Below are 19,904 nucleotides of genomic sequence, written 5' to 3' on the forward strand. Positions count from 1 at the left end.
ACTCCTGGATGAAAAAGCTGACGGCAAAAGCCCAAAAGCAAAGAACATGCAACCAGTTCTGATTAAGGTTGGTGCAGGAATCGAACACCACATTGGTTATCCAGAGATTAAAATGGTCCCTTGTTTTTTTTCCCAAAGGATGCACTTGAAACAGGGCAGCCAGAAAATTATACTTATCCAAGCACTGATACAAGTTCATATGAACCTGGAGAGTTTACCAAGGAATACTCTTGCGCAAAAATCACCAAACACTTCAACCTCTGCTTTTGAATTCCAAATACAAAGAAACTGATCAAGTGGCAGAAATCCTGGCCCTGCAATGCTGGGGGGCTCGCAGTTAAGAGGAGCATGCCCCTGAACTGAAGTTAGAGAAGAGAGAGTGTTTGCAGTACTATATACATTAGTAAAAGTGCTTCTAATAAAAGTGCTCACTGTTTCAGAGGTAGCTTTTACTGTACGCACAAGAAGACTATGCACCCGCACTTAAATACTGCTACTTTTGGAAAGCAAATAGTGGTATATCTTTTTGGTGATTTGAATGTGGTTGCATAGTCAATTACTGAAACAGTTAATAGTTTATAGTACACAAGCACTTTTACTAATGTGTATTGGAAAAACAAAGCTCTTGATTAAAATGACACATGCACTTCTATTCTGACTTTTATCCCATTAATGATTAGTTTAATTCTATGCTAATAACACATTTCCTGCTTACCTGCCAGCTGGGGGTATCCTCCTGCCGCCATAGCCAGTGCTGTTCGTGTGTGACCCTAACAATAAGAGGAAAAATCATGAGCATCAAGACTTATTTAAACGTTCTCTCAAACTATAGAAGCAGTTTTGTTCTGTACATACACCCAGAAGGTGTCTGTGCTTATAAGTGACAAAGGCTAAAACATTTTAACAGAGTGCAAAAGTAGTTACATATAATTAATCTTCATAGCAGAAGCACATTTTCTATGGTTTCACATATGAGGTCCATTATTAACCCTTTCGAGTCTGGGCTAAAGTGCCTACATCGGAACAACTGTTCCGATGTAGACAAATTGAAACCACGCGATCGTGCAGACGATCGCAAGATTTCAATTATTGGATCGCGTCTGGGGGGCTTCCCTACAACCCTAGGAATGCCCCCAAGACCGCGATCAAGTCCTGACTGCACAGAAGGCTTCAGGACAGCCGTTAGTTATGACGTTCTATTCCGTCATAACGGCTTTAAAGCCCAGTCTAATTATGACGGAATAGAACGTCATAACGGCTTTAAAAGGTTAAGTAGTGCATTGCAAAAGATCTGTCTACAAATATTTACAAGCATTTATAAACTACATTTTTATTGGTTTAGCAGTTTCAGAATAACTTCAGGATATACCAGCAAAAGCCTCCTAATTATCCTAATGCCCCTACTTATTATTACCCAGCTTGCAGCAGTGTTTAGCACTTAATTAAAAACATACAATCTCAACTCAACGCATGAGCCAAATCCAGAAATAAAAACTAAGTTATGCTTTTTTCTCTGTTTTGCATAATTTCTCACATCCCAGGAGTAGTGAATATTGATTATAGCAAGTGTCAATGAAAGGCAACAGTCATCAAAGCTAGCTTCTGGTTGACACTAAAGTCATGTAAAAAACAAAAACACACACAGAGTAAATATCAGTAACTGGACACTAAAGCACAAACATTCTGCATTTAAAATTGTTATTTTGTTAACATAAATTGCATTGCTTTGCAGTCCAGAGAAAAGCCTCAAGTTCATTTATCTGACCTATTTTGTTGTGGACAATTAGAGACAGATATATGAAGAAGCTCCCACACTGCTCATGCAAATATGGCATGACATTTTTTGGGGCAATATTTTACACATACCTACAGGGATATGAAACCCAATATTTATCTATTATTCAGATAGCGCATGCAATTTTAAATAACTTTCTAATTTACTTCTAAATTTAAATTTTCTTTGTACTCTTGGTATCTTTGGTTGAAAAGTAGGGATGGAAGCTCAGGAGAGTGCACATGTCTGGAGCACTATATAGCAGCACTATTTACTGTCATGTAGTGCTCCAGACACCTACCTAGGTATCTATTTTCATTTTGTTGTATTTCATGCCATCGTTTCGCCGCCAAATGTGATATTAAAAAAATCATTAACCTTTTCACAAACTTTGGGTTTCTCACTAAAATTATTTACACACAACTACTGCAGTCATAACACAAATGGATGTAAAAGCTTCTCTATGGGATCCCCTTTGTTCAGAAACAGCAGACATATATGGCTTTGCCATTGTTTTTGGCAATTAGAAGGTGACTAATTGTAGCTGCGCACCACACTTCTGAAATTCCGGTAGTGAAGGGGTTAATCAGGTATCTTGTAAGGTTAACTTTAGCTGTAGTGTAGAGATTACCCTCCCACCCCCCTGATCGCTCCCAAACAGCTCTCTCTCTTCCTCACCCCCAATTGGTCACCACAATTTTAGGTACTGGCAATCTACCAGTATGCAGTCTAGGGTTTTATGTATTTAAAAAAAAAAAAATGTCTTCACTGTAGGGATCCCTCCTCAACCCTAACAGTCTGCCAGTACCCAGTTTGTAATATTTCTCTTATTTTTACAATAATTTTTTAATAACATTTTTTTTCTGTAATGCAGCGATTTTCACTAGGGACCCCCCCCCCCCCATTACAACCCGTTTCTGTAGCATAGTGGCTCATCCATTCCCCACTAAAGAATTTTTGTGTAGCATAGGGAACCCTCCCCTCCCTCAGCATCCCCGCAAGTCGATACAGACAGGAACCTAGTGTGTCACTGTCTGTATCAGCAATCTGCCTTCATATGGTAAAGGTAGGCGAGCAGTTCTTCCTTATCATATGAAGGCAGATGCCTTCTGTCCCTGGCTGCAGTCTCCGCTGTGAAAGCTCACAGCGAGGACTGCAGCATGAGACAGACAGTTGGATGGAGGTAGTATGACAAAAGGGTATGCTGGGCAAAGTACTCTGTGACACAGTACCAATGTCCATTTGGCTTAAGGGGTAAAAATTTAATTTGTCTTTACATAAAACACTCCATTCAAATGAAAGGGACAGAATTCAGATAGAACATGCAGTTTTCAACAACTTTCCTATTGATATCTGTAAAGTAAACCTAGGTAGGATCAGGTGCAGTAATGCACTACTGGGAGCTTGCTGAACACATTGAGTGAGCAAATGACAAGAGGCATACATGTGCAGCCACCAATTAGCAGCTAGCACCCAGTAGTGCATTGCTGCACCTGAGTCTTCCTAGGTTTATTCTTCAACAATGGATACCAAGAAAAGAAAGCAAATTTGAAAATTAACAATTCACATTTATTATTTATTTCTCTTGCTTTTTGGTAATTTTATATTATTATGTTTCCACTTTCCCCAAAGAGGCTTAAGTGCAGTCCATGTTATGCAGAACCCTGACCCCCAAATACTCTGCCCAGTAATTGGTTGGTATGTGCAGGAGCTTGTTTAGATCTGTCCCTAATTGGCCGCATCAAAGGAAGTAAAAACAGAATTTATGTTTACCTGATAAATTTCTTTCTCCTACAGTGTATCTGGTCCACGGCTTCATCCTTACTTGTGGGACATTCTCAATCCCTACAGGAAGTGGCAAAGAGAGCACACAGCAGAGCTGTCCATATAGCTCCCCTCAGGCTCTGCCCCCCCAGTCATTCGACCGACGGTTAGGAGAAAAAGGAGAACCATAGGGTGCAGTGGTGACTGTAGTTTACAAAAAATAAATTTAAACCTGACCAAAATGCCAGGGCGGGCCGTGGACCGCATACACCGCAGGAGAAAGAAATTTATCAGGTAAACATAAATTCTGTTTTCTCCTACATTGGTGTATCCGGTCCACGGCTTCATCCTTACTTGTGGGAACCAATACCAAAGCTTTAGGACACGGATGAAGGGAGGGAACAAGTCAGGTAACCTAAACGGAAGGCACCACTGCTTGCAAAACCTTTCTCCCAAAAATAGCCTCCGAAGAAGCTAAAGTATCGAATTTGTAAAATTTGGCAAACGTATGCAGTGAAGACCAAGTCGCTGCCTTACAAATCTGTTCAACAGAAGCCTCATTCTTGAAAGCCCATGTGGAAGCCACAGCTCTAGTAGAGTGAGCTGTAATTCGTTCAGGAGGCTGCCTTCCAGCAGTCTCATAAGCCAACCGGATGATGCTTTTCAGCCAGAAAGACAGAGAGGTTGCAGTCGCCTTTTGACCTCTCCTCTTGCCAGAATAGACGACAAACAAGGACGATGTTTGTCTGAAGTCTTTAGTTGCTTTTAGATAAAACTTTAAAGCACGAACCACATCAAGATTGTGTAACAGACGTTCCTTGTTAGAAACTGGATTAGGACACAGAGAAGGAACAACTATTTCCTGGTTGATATTCTTATTGGAAACCACTTTTGGAAGAAAACCAGGTTTGGTACGTAAAACGACCTTATCTGTATGAAACACCAGATAGGGTGAATTACACTGCAAAGCAGACAATTCAGAAACTCTTCTAGCAGAAGAAATAGCTACTAAAAACAAAACTTTCCAAGATAGTAACTTAATATCTATGGAATGTAGAGGTTCAAACGGAACCCCTTGAAGAACTGAAATAACTAAATTTAGACTCCATGGAGGAGCCACAGGTCTGTAGACAGGCTTGATTCTGACTAAAGCCTGTACAAACGCCTGAATATCTGGCATGGCTGCCAGACGCTTGTGTAACAAAACAGACAGAGCAGATATCTATCTCTTTAAAGAACTAGCCGACAGACCTTTCTCCAATCCTTCTTGGAGAAAAGATAGTATCCTTGGAATCCTAATCTTACTCCATGAGTAACCCTTGGATTCGCACCAGCAAAGATATTTCCGTCATATCTTATGGTAAATTTTCCTGGTGACAGGCTTTCTAGCCTGAATCAGAGTATCTATAACTGATTCCGAAAACCCACGTTTAGCTAGAATCAAGCGTTCAATCTCCAAGCAGTCAGTTGCAGAGAAACTAGGTTTGGATGTTCGAATGGACCTTGAATTAGAAGGTCCTGCCTCAAAGGCAGCTTCCATGGTGGAACCGATGACATATTCACCAGGTCTGCATACCAAGTCCTGCGTGGCCACGCAGGAGCTATCAGAATTACCGAAGCCTTCTCCTGTTTCATCCTGGCTACTAGCCGGGGGAGAAGGGGAAACGGTGGAAAGACATAAGCTAGATTGAACGACCAAGGCGCAACTAAGGCAAATTTTCAGAACAATTAACCCCTTAATGCCCAAACCAGAGCTAATAACAGCAATTAACCTGTTAAAAACACTACAGTACTATGCCACAGCTTCCACTGTGGCCTTTACCTTCCTTAGGGATTATTTTAGTAGGAAATAAGCCTCTCTGGAGTCTTTTCTGATGCCTCTGGACTCCCCACGTGAAGCTGCATGAACTGCCTAAGCAAAACAACTGCACGATCGAGGCTTGAAAATGATGCCTCCTCCCTCTTCATTTCCAGAGTGGAGGGGCCTTTCTGACTAGAATAGGTGTCCAAATAAGTGCCAGGCACAAAATAAAACCCCAAAAGTGTTTTAAAGTCTGAAAAAACACCTTATTTATAGTGAAAACATGCTAAAAAGCAATCTATTTAGCCCACAATAGTGTCAACCAGCATAGAGCCCTTAATATAAGCCATAATTTTATACAGAGTCTAAGAAAAATGGCTTACCTATCCCAGATGGGATTGCTGACAGTCTTCTAGCATTACTAGGTCTTGTTAGAAAAATGAATGATCATACCTGAAGCAGTTAAGCCTGCAAACTGTTCCCCCCAACTGAAGTTCTCTGGTTTCAACAGTCCTGCGTGGGAACAGCAATGGATTTTAGTTACTGGTGCTAAAATCATATTCATCTCGGCAGAAATCTTCATCACTTTCTGCTGCAGAGTAAATAGTACAAGCCGGCACAATTTTAAAATAACAAACTCTTGATAGAAGAATAAAAAACTACAACTAAACACCACATACTCTTTACCACCCCCGTGGAGATGCTAGTTAGAGCAGCAAAGAGAATGACTGGGGGGCGGAGCCTGAGGGGAGCTATATGGACAGCTCTGCTGTGTGCTCTCTTTGCCACTTCCTGTAGGGATTGAGAATATCCCACAAGTAAGGATGAAGCCGTGGACCGGATACACCAATGTAGGAGAAATAAACAACAATCAAGAGGCTTTTCAAGGGGTGAAGCATAAATATAAAAACATTAATGTCCTTTAATATCATTGAGCCACAGGAAGCTATACACTCACCATCCTCTGCGGCGTGCATCTCAGCAGTTATATCTAGAACAGAATCGTCCACAGAAATGGGCTCACTGTGAGAACTCTCACTGCAAGAAGAGATGGAGGAAGACAGAATAAAAAATAAATATATATTTTTCTTAAAGCAACACTTGTGAGCACTGTGACTGTTACCCAATGTAGGTTAACACTATAGCTGCTACACTAAAGAAAGATTAAACTTGATAAAGAAATTTGAAACTTCTATCCCCATTAATGTGTTCCCAATTGTTCATTTTACAAATATATCCTTTACCTTTATTTTTCGTTTCAAATAGTATTCTCTAATAAAAAACTATTTAAAAGGGACACGAAAGTCAAAATTAAATGTTATGATTCATAAAGAGCATGCAATTTTAAGACTTTCCAATTTTCTTCCATTATCAAATTTTGCATTCTTGTTATATGCACACTTTATGAGGCACCAGCTGCTACTAAGCATGTGCACAAGTTCACAGGGTATACGCAAATGACTCTGATTGGCTGAAGGTTGTCACATGAAACGGGGCCAACAAAAGGGGAAAAAATGAATTTGTCAGAAAAATATCTACTGCTTATCTGAAATTCAGAGCAAGGGTTTTTGTATTTTCTTTTTTTATAATGCACTTAATTATTAATTATGCAATTCAAGAATCAGCATCAGACTAGTGAGGGGTGGGAAGAGATAAACTAAAATTTAAAAATTATTTGGATACATTTCTGCCTATAAACAAAATTCATGGATATGATTCCTAGTATTAAATGGGTCACCTTTTAGTGGGATTATTTAAGCTTAACTGGAGCTTTTTGTATATATTTTAGATTTGTATAGGTTGAACTCGATGGACTTCGGTCTTTTTTCAACCTTATCTACTATGTATATGTTAAAATGTTAATTTTCAATTGCTCTCCTTAAATATCAGCCTTTTAGTATAAATCAGACAAGATAATTGGGTGTGTGTGTATAGAGAAATAGATAAGTATATATGCTCTTTCTGCATCTCGGACCATTTAAATGTGTTGTGTATTCAATGAGCAAAAAGAGCTATTCAATATACAAAAACAAACCTAAACAACCAATTTCCAATACATGTTCTACTAATAAACAAGTATAATGTAATTGGAAACACATTAAAGGGGAATTAATTAATCTGGTTGCAAGTAAATAAGGCCAGCACTTAACAGATTAGTTTTACAACATTTATTTGTAATGTAATGTTATGTGCACAGTATCTCAGAATTTTTTTCTCCAGGTCTTGTTTTCAATAACAATCAGAGATTTTTGCTAAGACTTGATACTTCATTTACAGGGAAATATCCTTAAAACAACATGAGATCTGTAAATATACATTGGAAACTGCTTTGCTCTTTAAAGCCCTGTGTGAATATCCCTTTAAAGAGGGAAAAGGAAACCATTTACTCTTACCCCTATAGTCAAAGTCCATTTTTTCTAGTCTGTTCTGCTCTAATCCCTAAATTACTGTCATAGTGCTAGTACCAGTCCTCGCTGAGGCTCCACGGCACATAGATTGGTCCCTCCAGCTCCCGGGGTCCTGGGAAGATGCTCTCGTGCTGCATGATGATGGTTTTGATGAGCTCGTTGACATGCGACTGGCAGGACACCTGGTCCTGATTGTCAGGGACGCACATCAAAGTGGGACCAAAGCAAATGGCTAAATTATACGGATCCATCATATTATCATCGCTGAACTGAGAAAGACTGGATAGAGTAAAGAGATGAATAAAATAGTAAGTGGTAGAGGAGTAAAAAATAAGAAAATAAAAAGGACAACCATAGCTATAAATGTGGCAAAAAACATGCATTTTAAGGAAGAAACAAGTAGCCAAAAAAAATTAGAAAATTAACATTATTTTTCTGTCCCACCACCCACATGTCATGACGACATGACTAAGAACCAAATGCTGGTTTGAAACGTTGTTTGTATTATGGACCCTGTGTGAATAAAGGTTTTTTATTTTTACCATTTGGAGGCTGGAAATTTTCTTGGAAAAGTGACTATGACATTGGGGTCTAGCTAACCCTATTTCCGTGCCCCAGAACTTTAAATGAGGTGCTGTCTTCCCCTGTGAATTTTTCCACCACCCACCTTATTGTTTATATAGCTTTTCTATAACCAGTACTTAAAGGGACAGTCTACACCAGAATTGTTATTCTTTAAAAAGATAGATAACGCCATTACTACCCATTCCCCAGCTTTGCACAACCAACATTGTTATATTAATATACTTTATAACATTTAAATCTCTGAATTTCTGCCTGTTTCTAAGTCACTATAGACAGCTTCTGATCACATGCTTTTTTATTTGCTTTTCACAAAAGGGGACTGCTAGTTCATGTGACCCATATAGATAACATGGAGCAAACCCCAGTGGGTTGTGGCAGACACTGCACTAATTGGATAAAATGCAAGTCAATAGATCATAAATAAAAGTCATGTGATCAGGAAAGCTGTCAGAAAAGCTTAGATACAAGGTAATCACCAAGGTAAAAAGTATATTAATATAACAGTGTTGGTTATGCAAAACTGGGGAATGGGTAATAAAGGCATTATCTATCTTTTTAAACATTACATTTTTTGAAGTAGACTATCCCTTTAAGTATTGAAATATTCATTATATGTGGGGGGTACAGCCAGCAAAAGCAGCTATTTTAAATAGCCAAATAAAAAAACACTGTGTAAACAATTAAATGCACTCCAGAAGATAAAATGGATCAATGGAAGCACAATATCAAGGGAGAAAAATACATAGGGGTAGATTTATCATATGTCGGACGGACATGATCCGCTGCTTCTTAACTTAACTTCGGGGGTAGGTTGCTGCATCCGCTGCTTGATAAATCTACCCCATCATTTTTATGTACCTGATAAATTAATTTATTTCATGATGGTGAGAGTCTATGATCCATTACTCCTGGTAATTACTCTTCCCTACCACTAAGAGAAGGAAACTATTCCCGAACCCCCAGGTACCTCAGTCTAACGTATAGCCTGGCAAAATGAGGTAGGAAAAGAGATAAGAGTAAAAAATAAAAGGAGCAGGGAAAAAAGGATGTTTGTAAGAGAAAAGCAATACTAAGAAAAAACAGCGTGGGATCTCATGGATTCTCACCACCATGAAATAAATTAATTTATCAGGGAAGCATAAATGATGTTCTTTCATACAGGTGGTGAGAGTCCACAATCCATTACTCCTGGGAACTAATACCCAAGCTATGGAGTTCATGAGTAATGAAACATAAAGGGTGGGATTTCAAAAACAAATTTTTTCGCTAAAGAACTAAATCCATAACCCCATAAGAACCCAAAAAGGGCATTTTTTTAATGAACTTAAAATTTAAACTAAAGGCACGATTAAATTAAGCTGAGACAACTGCTTTCCTACCAAAGGCTGCCTCAGAAGAGGCAATGATAACAAAATGGTAGAATTTAATTAAAGTATGCAAAGAAGACCAAGTAGCTGCCTTGCAAATTTGGTAAACTGAAGCCTCATTCTTGAAAGCCCAAGAAGTGGCAACTGACCTAGCAGAATGAGCAGTAATATGTTTCGGTGGAGGCTGGCCTGCTTCCAAGTAAGTTTTATGAATCAAGAGTTTCAACCAAGAAGCCAAATAAACCACATAAACTTGCTAGTCTTTCAATGACCCAGAAATTACCAAACTAACTAGAAGTTTGTCTCAAAAACTTTAGTAGCATCAATATAATACTTTGATGCTCTAACAACATCCAAATTATGCAAAGATCTCTCTGAAGCATTCTTGGGATTGGGACACAAAAGAAATGACAATAATTTACTGATATTGTCTGAAGACACAACTTTAGGAAAACAAAACAAAACATATTTAGTCCTTAAGACCGCTTTATCCTGATGAAAGATAAGATAAGGAGGGTACCAAGAAATTCCCAAAATCTTTCCTGCAGAAGTGATAGGCAAAAGAAACAAAACCTTCCAAAAAAGAAGCCTAACCCCTTAAGGACCGGGCATTTCAGACAAAAACTTCCCCAAAAGACCAGAGCATTTTTAGCATTTTTGCCATCACTACATTTAAACAGAAATAGAGCCTTTTTTTTTAAAAAAAAAATACGTTTTTATTGAGGTTTTCAAAACACATAGTATACAATGAAGGTTAACTTTTTCATTATTCTCAAGAGACAAGTTACATCAAAATTAAGGACCATAAGAAACATAAAGAGAGCATATTGCACAGTAGTGCACATATTAACTGTGAGAAAGTTTAACCTAACAACAAATATAGTCACACAGATTTAACATGTCTCCAAACTTGTAAGCAATTCATAGAGAAGAAAAAATTGAATAATAAACTAGTATCAGTAGCATTGTTTGGATTAATAATCTGCGTCATAAATTGAATTATAAGAGAAAAACCTAATGTTTATTAATTTTCTCTACTATCCATTCCCCTCAAATATGGTCCCCCAAGGGCCTAGTTACTCAGATGCATCAAAATAAAGGAAGTAGTAGATAAAATAGGAAAGGGATTATTAATGGCCGCAATATTGATATAAGTATATAGTAAGTATAGGGATAAAATTATATGGAATCTATGTTCCTTTGCTTAACCAGTAAAAAAATATGTGGGGGGAGGATGGAGCCACTATTATGTAAATTATGGCCACAGGACGGGATTTATATATATACTCTGATAGATAATAATCTGGGAAAATTTTTTGCTATCAACCATTATCTAAGAGTATGAGGGAAACGTTTCTAGCTTGATATTTTTTTAACTTCACTTGTCCTTCAAGCAGCTTTCCACATTGTGCTACCCAGGACAAGCCCAAATTAGCATGTAATATGAGATTAAGCTATAGAACCTACAGAGTTCCACTTTTGTTTTATATATATATATATATATATATATATATATATATACAGGTATACCCCGCTCATACAGCGGGTTAGGGACCGGAGCCCCGCTGTAAAGTGAAAACCGCCTTAAAGTGAAACAAAGCAGTTTTAGCTTTCTTTTCACTTGCCAGTGTGTTTAAAAACTTGAAATCATGTTTGAACTAACAAATATTAGGGGTGCAATAGTGCTACATTTAGTTTAACACTAGCACAGCACAGTATTCAATAAATACTGTACCTGTAAAATAGTGACAATGACTGTAGTAAAATTTGTCAGACTATGACACTGAGACACAGATTGCACTGTAATGCTGTAAACAGAGTGAACTGCACATAACAAAATGGTGTGAGTCCCTTTTCTCGCAATCTCACGATGATTACAGCACTGTTTCAAAATCTTTGGAGGTTGAACTTCAGCTCCACAAAGCGATGTATTAGCGAAACGCTGTAAAGTGAAGCGCTGTAAAGTGAGGTATACCTGTATATATATATATATATACACATACACATATAGATACTTTTAGCCCCATAGAGCTGTATTGAACTGCTTCTCCTCATATCTTACTAAACACCTACAGTACATAGCAGGTAGTCATATACATTATAGCTTAACCATAACTATTGCAAGTGAAGGCCCCTATATATAGTAGCTGGAAAAAGGAAGGGCTATAAGTGTGACATAAAAGTCAGAGGTAGAAATTCCACCTCCAATCTCACAAACAACAGCATATTAGATATAGTGCCGATACCAACCAGTACGTAATAGAGAATAAGAACACTATACTGTAATTGTTATGAGCATCATGGTTATATAGGTCTATATACAGGATGAAAACATACATAGTACGTAGTAAGCAAAGACATAGGTTACTACTCAACATTTAGAAGCCTGCAGAATGTAATACTCAAGAATAGTCAGTCACTTCCTTGGTGTTTACCTACGTATAAAAACGTATATAAATATATATCAAACAAACATATTAGGGTCTTAGATGGATATTCGCCAACCTGCAGAGTAGTGTATGTCTGCCGCATGGGCCCTATACCCCGCGGCAATGGAGTTAGCGTTCCAGTACATGTTTAGTCTAGATTATAACTCTCGAAGCGAGATCCCTATTATCTGATAGTTATCTATAACCATAGATCTCAATTAGGGGCCTCAGTGAGTTGTTATTATAACCATGTGTCATTACGTGCCTTCATTCAAACCCTTCAAGTGTCAAACTGAGAGGGGCTCTAAATATACTATGCCAGGCCTTAAGGTCTCTGTAAATGTCTACTGTGAGGGACAATGGTCTCTTCTTAACATGCTACATATTAAAATATCACACACTAACTATTGCCTGTAATAAAAAAATAACGATATAGACAAAAACAGATATACATACGTTATACATGCATCAATTTCCCAGAGTCCCAACATACTCCATAGTTATGACCCCTATCCTGTAATATTAGTGATACCCTAAAAAAAAATTTCAAAGTCGAAGTATCTGGGGGTGCATAGCCGTCAACACAGGGGCAGTTGGATATCTGCATATTCTCCCGATGCTAGTCAAAAAGCCTTGCTGCAATATCCTCTAGCAGTCTCTGCAGAATGTCCCCATGCCAGAACATTAACTTTTGCATAAAATGTCAGAGGGGTAAGCAAATCATGCATAGAGTCCCATGCATGAACTCGGAGAAGTCCTTAGGAGGAGAAAATAAAAGTTACCGTCGCTGGCAAACTTCTAAGTGCTTTGGGCAATATTGGTCCAGCAGTGTTGGGAACTTGATGTTAGCCGTTCAGACGCAGATCCGCCTGGGTCCCACAGCAGCCTACATTGTATCAGCCCTTTGTAGGTGTGGGAAGACAGTATCTTAGTCAGCTGCTTTGGTCTTACAAAATCTGAAGGCCAGAATTTCCAAGCAGGGAGCCTAAATTCACTCCCATCCATGCCGCTCTGCTTAGTCTCACAGATGTGGCAACCTCCTGGGGTGGAACAGATCGAAAAGAGTATGTGACCACGGTCACTGCAAAGATTCGAGAGTTCCTGCAGGCCATCAGAATCAGGGTTATCCTCAGCCACGCAGATCTGTTGCGCCCAGACATCATCATAACTTCCATATGGATCTGAAAATTGTATTGGGGAAAGAAGAGTCTTGGCAGTGTGAAAGGTAGGCATCTGTAGGGCAGATGTGGAGCCTCCTGTCCCACTCACAATAATTGTCACTTGCGCCGCTTCAGGAGTATTGTCAAGTTCCGTTTGCTTCTTTACGTCCCATTTTCTATCAGTAGAGGAACAGTCTGTTTCCATGCTCCCACGTTTCATTTTGGACAGTTGTTGAGGAGAGTCGTGTCCTCCCACCTGACACATCCCACCTCCTGATCCCTCCTTGACCCCCCTCAAACAACTCTCTTCCCTCCCCCAGCTTACAATTGTTACCACCATCTTAAGTACTGGCAATACTGTATATATATTTTAAATATATTTGCTGCAGTGTAGGTTCCCCCCTAACCCCCCAACCTCCCTGATCCCCCCCATAAAAGCCTTTTAACCCTCCCCCTTCTACCTATTTGCCGCCATATTAGGTACTGACAGTTGCTGCAAATTTGGCTAATTTTCATGAAAAAACAAATAAGAGACATATTTTTCTCCCTCCTTCCCCCCTCAATGACGGACTTTTTTTTTATCCCTGTAGCGTGGCTTTGCGGTCCCACCCACTCCCGCCCTCCTCCAGCAATGGGCCGCCCACCTGCCTCTCCCTTCTTAACCTCCCACCCACCAACGATCAGCACCACCGTTGTCCGATGCAGAGAGGGCCACAGAGTGGCTCTATCTGCATCGGTAACTCTGCAAATCTATTTCTGCAGTGCCCCTCTCGTGGGGCATGCAGAATTAGCGCAATCTCGCTATTTTGAGCGAGATTGCGGCATAGAGAAGCCCAGGACTTCAGCGACGGGTCCTTAACCCTTTGAGTGCTAAGCACTTTCCCACCTGGGTTCTAATATTTTCTAAGGTTTATAAAAAAAAAATCATTTTTGAAAAAACATTTTTTAACTTTTTTTTTTTACAGACCCCCAAGACTTACACTGTTGGAAAGGTTAGGTGATTCCCTTTCCAACAGTGGGTCTTGGAGGTCTGTAGCTGCTTAGATGCCTGAGATACGGGCTTCTAAGCAGCATGCCCCCTCCTCCTATGCTTAACATTGTTAAGTATAAAGTTGCGCGGTGACGTCGTCATGTTATTGCGCTCAACATCACCGCGCATCATGTGAAGCCCCGGCGATGCCCGTCACTCTACAGGCAACGATCACCAGGGTAGGAGCGGTTAGGAGCCCCCAGATCTCCCTCAAAGTGGGAGAGTGCTCATGACGGCTCTGAGCAGTCATTAGCACCAGAGTGAGAAACTCTGACGGCTCAGAGCCGTCATTAGCACTCAAAGGGTTAAGGACATAACGACCAGCTTCATACAGGGTACAGTGCTGGTTGTTAAAGGGATACTAAATCCCAATTTTTTTCTTTCATGATTCAAATAGATCATGTAATCTAATCAGCAAGCGCTATCTAAAAACTAAGGCTCCAGAGTGCACAAAAAACGCTGAAGTGTGCAATCCCGAAGGATCATGTGCGCTATCCTGACGCACGTAAACCCAAAGTCAGACGGATGTTAAAAAATTCAAACTAACTAAAAGTGCCAAAAAAAAGCCAAAAGGGAAATAATATATAGATTCTATCCCAAGACTGTAAACTATTTACAAATCTAGACAAGTCAGAAGACTTGCTTTTTCCCACAGAAACTCTGATTACATTGTTTCCACTGCGGCAAAGGATTCTGGGTGAGATATGCAAATTAGGTTCACAATGACTCACTTTTTTACTTTTAGCCTGCTTTTTAAGGCAGACTTCCCTTTACGCCATAGCATCGCCGCATTACACAGCTTTTAAGCTTAGCTAGGGGTAGTACAGTGATTCAGACCAATCCCAGGACAACTGTTTCGTGGTTATTGCCACTCATCATCTGGGAGTAGGTTGAATCACTGCTTGGTAAAGTTGATTTCTGGGGGAAATACAACAGCAATTAAAATTATGGGGAGGCGAAAAGTGAGTTTAAAATCCTCCACTAAATACAAAATGTAGAGAAAATAACTCATTGTGTAAACTATTTACAAATCTAGACAAGTCAGAAGACTCTTATGACTTGTCTAGATTTGTAAATAGTTTACACAATGAGTTATTAATGAGAGCGATAACACCACAATTAACACACCTGCTCCCCATTCACACCTGGGACCTTGTAACACTAACTTGTCACATGACACTGGGGAGGGAAAATGGATAATTGGACCCAATTTGTTTGTTGCCAAAAATTTAGACATTAATGACTGTGTGTTGAGTTATTTTGAGGGGACAGCAAATTTACACTGTTATACAGACTGTACACTCACTACTTTACATTGTAGCAAAGTGTCATTTCTTCAGTGTTGTCACATGAAAAGATATAATAAAATATTTACAAAAATGTGAGGGGTGTACTCACTTTTGTGAGGTACTGTATATTGCAGATCCTTAGGAGACAAAGACAAGTCCCTGTTACCATTTATGGAAGGTCTGGTGGAGGTGAAGAAACAAAAGAAAAAGAAGAAAAAAGAGCCACTAACCATATCCCATATATACATCCCTCTCACAAACATTGTAATCTGAGGGGAAAACAGGCCTCAACATAGACTGAAAGCCCTTCTCACTGAAGAATCATATGCACATCTTCATTCTTCATCTTCCTCCAGCAGAGGCAAAGACAAGACAGAGGTACAGTGAGGTGGGAGGAGTTTTATAGAGCTCTTGTGGTTTGAAAAACTTTGCCTCCTCCTTGTGTTATGGAAGAGTAATTCCAAGGAGCAATGGATCCTGGACTCTCACCACCTGTATGAAAGAAAAATAGCAGTACACCACCCTTAAACATACTGACTTACTTTTTTTTTTTTTTAACCAATCAAAATCTGGCAATATAAATATAAAACACTAGAAGAGAGCAGAGCATCACCAGTTTAAATGAGTAAAATACAAAAGAATAAACAACTATTAATGCAGCTGTCAAGTCGTTAAGATGCCGGCTGCCACGCTCATATAAGCCTGCAACAACAAGTTAAGAAGCATTGGCCATAGGACCACTGCTCCCTAACCTCTCCAATAACTACCCATACTGATCTGAAAGCAGTTCCTGTGCAATCATAACTTCCACCAGTGGATGCTAGTTCACTGGCAGCAAAGAGAGGCAGACAGGTTCCCTGCATGGGAAATTTGTCCGCCCGCAGCATTTTAAATGTGGAACTAAGAGGTGATAACAATAATAATATGTATTCATATTCATGCATGTTATTTTAAAAGTCTGATAAAAATTATGACATATTACTGCCCCTTTAACTGCAGAGAAAACGGGTTCTGTGTGTGTGGGATTTACTATAAAGAACACTCACTGATTTAGGAAAGCAAAAAGATATCGCATAAGGACCAAGGTAGAGGCTGGGAGGCTTAACAGGACCCTGCGGATGTGGGAAGCTCGGTCTGGCATAGTGTCCATTGCTGAAATTGAAAAAGAAAGAAGCATGTTAAAAACAAAGACTTCATGAAAATAATAATTTTGTTTAGCTAACAATTCACTTTGTACGCTGTTGTGACGTAAACCCATGGTGCTAGCTACAAATATTAGATCTCCAACTACATAATGTTTTCTTTTAGCAGATGTTTATTCACACCACGTGAAACTTATGGGGTATAGGTTAGAGCATATCACAGGTACCAAGCAGCAAAGGCTTCTTAAGGTCTTTGCTTCTACATATACATAATCTGGACAGCATCCAAGTTTTAACCTCGGGTATAGGTAAACTGAATCCTTCATAAAATCTCTTATTACATAATGCAATGCTTAAAGTGAAAGTAAACTTTAATGAATGAAAGCCAGTTTTTTAAAAAAAACTATCAAAAACAGGGGCACTTTCATTCATCAAAGTTTACAAAGCAGCCGTTTTGATTAAAAACTTACTTTTTTTTTTCTTTTCACAGCCAGAGCAGCTTCCCCCTCCTGGAAATCCTCTCTTCACACGTCAGCAATGACTAATCCGGCTTCCTCCAATCACAGCATGGCCTCAGGCAATGACTACCCTGGGAGGGAAATCCGTGATTGGAGGAAGCTGGATTAGTCATTGCTGATGTGTGAAGAGAGGATTTCCAGGAGGGAGAAGCTGCTCTGGCTGTGAAAAGAAAAAAAAGGTAAGTTTTTAATCAAAACGGCTGCTTTGTAAACTTTGATGAATAAAAGTGCCCCTGTTTTTAATAGTATTTTTTAAAAACGTGCTTTCATTCACCAAAGTTTACCTTCACTTTAAGGAAAATTTCATAAAGATTGCTTTTAGATAGTATCTATATCCAACAAGATCATGTGGGACGGAGGAATCATTGTCTCGACTTTGCTATATGGGATGTGGGGAAAGGGGCACATATATACATATGTGGTGGCGCTGTGAAAAAAAATCAGGGATATCTGGGACCAAACTTCTGAACTATTAAGTTTAATATTCCAAAACGGATAACACCGACAATAGAACAAGCACTTCTACACTTCCCGATCCCTGGTATTTCAAAATAAATAAACTAGTTATGATGATCAACACAGTAGTTAGATTAAGCATAGCCCAATATTGGAAGACATCCCTTCCCAACTTTAATCTTTTAAAAAACAAGTAAATATACCACTACAATATGGCAAGTTCAGCAGCTGAATCCCTGAATAATAAAGAGAAATTGTTATTACAATGGGAACCCTTATTATGCATCATGAATCTAATATAAGAAACAATAACCAATCCACATACATTGCTTCATAACTATGGAAAGTATGAACTGAGACCCACAAAGAGACCTACATGGAGACCCAATTTAAGGTAAACGAATGATAACTCAGAAAAATGTTAATATGAGACGATAGAATAAGAGGGACTTATTTTATTTTATGCACATTTATGAGATGCTGTAACATTTGATGTTAAATATGTTGCAAACATTTTATTGTTAAACTTTTGGATGTAATATGCCGGAATGTTTGGCATATGTACACATTGTTTGTAAAAATTGATAAAAAAAACTATTTCAACATAAAATCTCTTACACTGCTCAACAATGAAAAGGTTTCTGACTTGAAAATACTTCTAATTAATTTCAGCATGCGAAAAACGAATATGACATTTAAGTCTCCCAGCTCTCGGTTCTGAGATATAGCCCATTTATGATGTAGGGTATGGGTATAGAGTAAAGGGCTTGGTGCTCCTAGCAGCCTAGTCAGGAACTTGGTAAACCTGAATACAGGAATGATGAGTCACTGTAGGCCTTGTTTTGTTTATTATCAGTGTATAGCTTGCATAAAATGAGGGTTAGAGTGTTGTTCCTTTCATTGTTTTCAGTTTTATGGTTATGCTTTATGTTAAAAGCCAGAATGCCATGTAAATGTGTTCATGAAGAACATTTTAAGGCGAGGATAGAGAAGCTTTCAAGTACCTGAGAGAAAAATTCCCACTGCTGAGTGAGGCTAAAGTTAAAGTGATGGTAAATTTTGACCAATTTGCAAATAAATTTCTAATCCTCAATTATGTACAACACAAATCGCTATGTTTTTGTCTTATTTCTTTTAATCCTTTATATAATTTATATTTTACTTACAGAGCGTTATCGGCTCCTTGCTCCGCACCGGCATTAGTTCCTGTTATTTTCTTTAGCCGGCGAGAGAGCTGAACCTCCCCTCGCTACGTCATTGTATTAATACGTTATTGCATTGTCAGTCAGCGATCCAACGAGTAGTGCATGCGCATAAGTAACCTAGGGCGAGTTTGCTGATATCAGTGTCGCCGACTGGCCTGGGCTGTTATTGGTAATTGAAAACACGTGACCTGAATAGATCCATGGCGGCAATTGTTACGGGAGGAGGAAATAATGGGAAATTTCATCTATTTTATAGTAATTATTTAAATATAACGAGCGCTTTAGAGATTTTTATGAATGAAAGTCCACCTCATTTTTTATTTTGCATACAATCGCAAGTTTAAAGTCGGCATAGTTTGCCATCTCTTTAAGAAATTAATCTTTGCTGATCCACAAGTTTGTGAACTTATTGGGGTAATGAGAGAGCGGCTTTGGAAGCTCTTAAAAGGTGTTGTGCATGGCTTCTTGGGCAACCGAAGAGCTAGAAACTATGTTGAGCTTGTGAATAACCTTCTAGAAAAGTATTCTCAATTAGGCTGCAACATGTCACTCAAAATCCACTTTCTTGACTCTCTTCTGGACTTGTTCACTGACAACTGCAGTTCAGTTAGTGATGAGCACGGTGAGCGGTTACACCAAGACATTTCAGCAATGGAACAAAGGTATCAGGGAAGGTAGAATGCTTCTATGCTTGCTGACTACTGATGGACAGTGGCAAGAGATGCCCCAGAAGAGGAGTACAAGCGACTAACAAATTAGAAGGAGCTCTCGTAAATAGGCCACTGTCTTTTTAATTTGTGTTATTTGCAATTCAATATATAAATACAACTTTCATTATGTTGTATCAAGAACATATCAGATTGCTATAATATTGCTTTTCACTATAATTGTATTAATAAAGCACAAGTAGTGCATCTCAAAAGGTAGAGCTAATAAAGTCATATTCATTTTTCTTGACCCAAAATTAGTAATGCAC

The 19,904-nt window shown here is 38.9% G+C and overlaps 1 protein-coding gene across 1 annotated transcript in view; it reads right to left on the minus strand.

Moving 5' to 3' along the window:
* The window catches only part of SRGAP2 (SLIT-ROBO Rho GTPase activating protein 2), a 440,346-nt gene that overhangs the window by 39,757 nt on the left and 380,685 nt on the right, over positions 1-19,904 (minus strand). Inside the window, exons 17-20 of the mRNA XM_053706600.1 lie at positions 16,654-16,759; positions 7,805-8,026; positions 6,298-6,377; positions 716-770 (exon numbers count right to left, since the gene is read on the minus strand). Of these exons, the coding sequence (XP_053562575.1) occupies positions 716-770; positions 6,298-6,377; positions 7,805-8,026; positions 16,654-16,759 (463 nt within the window). The remainder of the gene's footprint in view (positions 1-715; positions 771-6,297; positions 6,378-7,804; positions 8,027-16,653; positions 16,760-19,904) is intronic.

Source organism: Bombina bombina, chromosome 3, assembly GCF_027579735.1.
Source record: "Bombina bombina isolate aBomBom1 chromosome 3, aBomBom1.pri, whole genome shotgun sequence".
Lineage (NCBI taxonomy): Eukaryota > Metazoa > Chordata > Amphibia > Anura > Bombinatoridae > Bombina > Bombina bombina.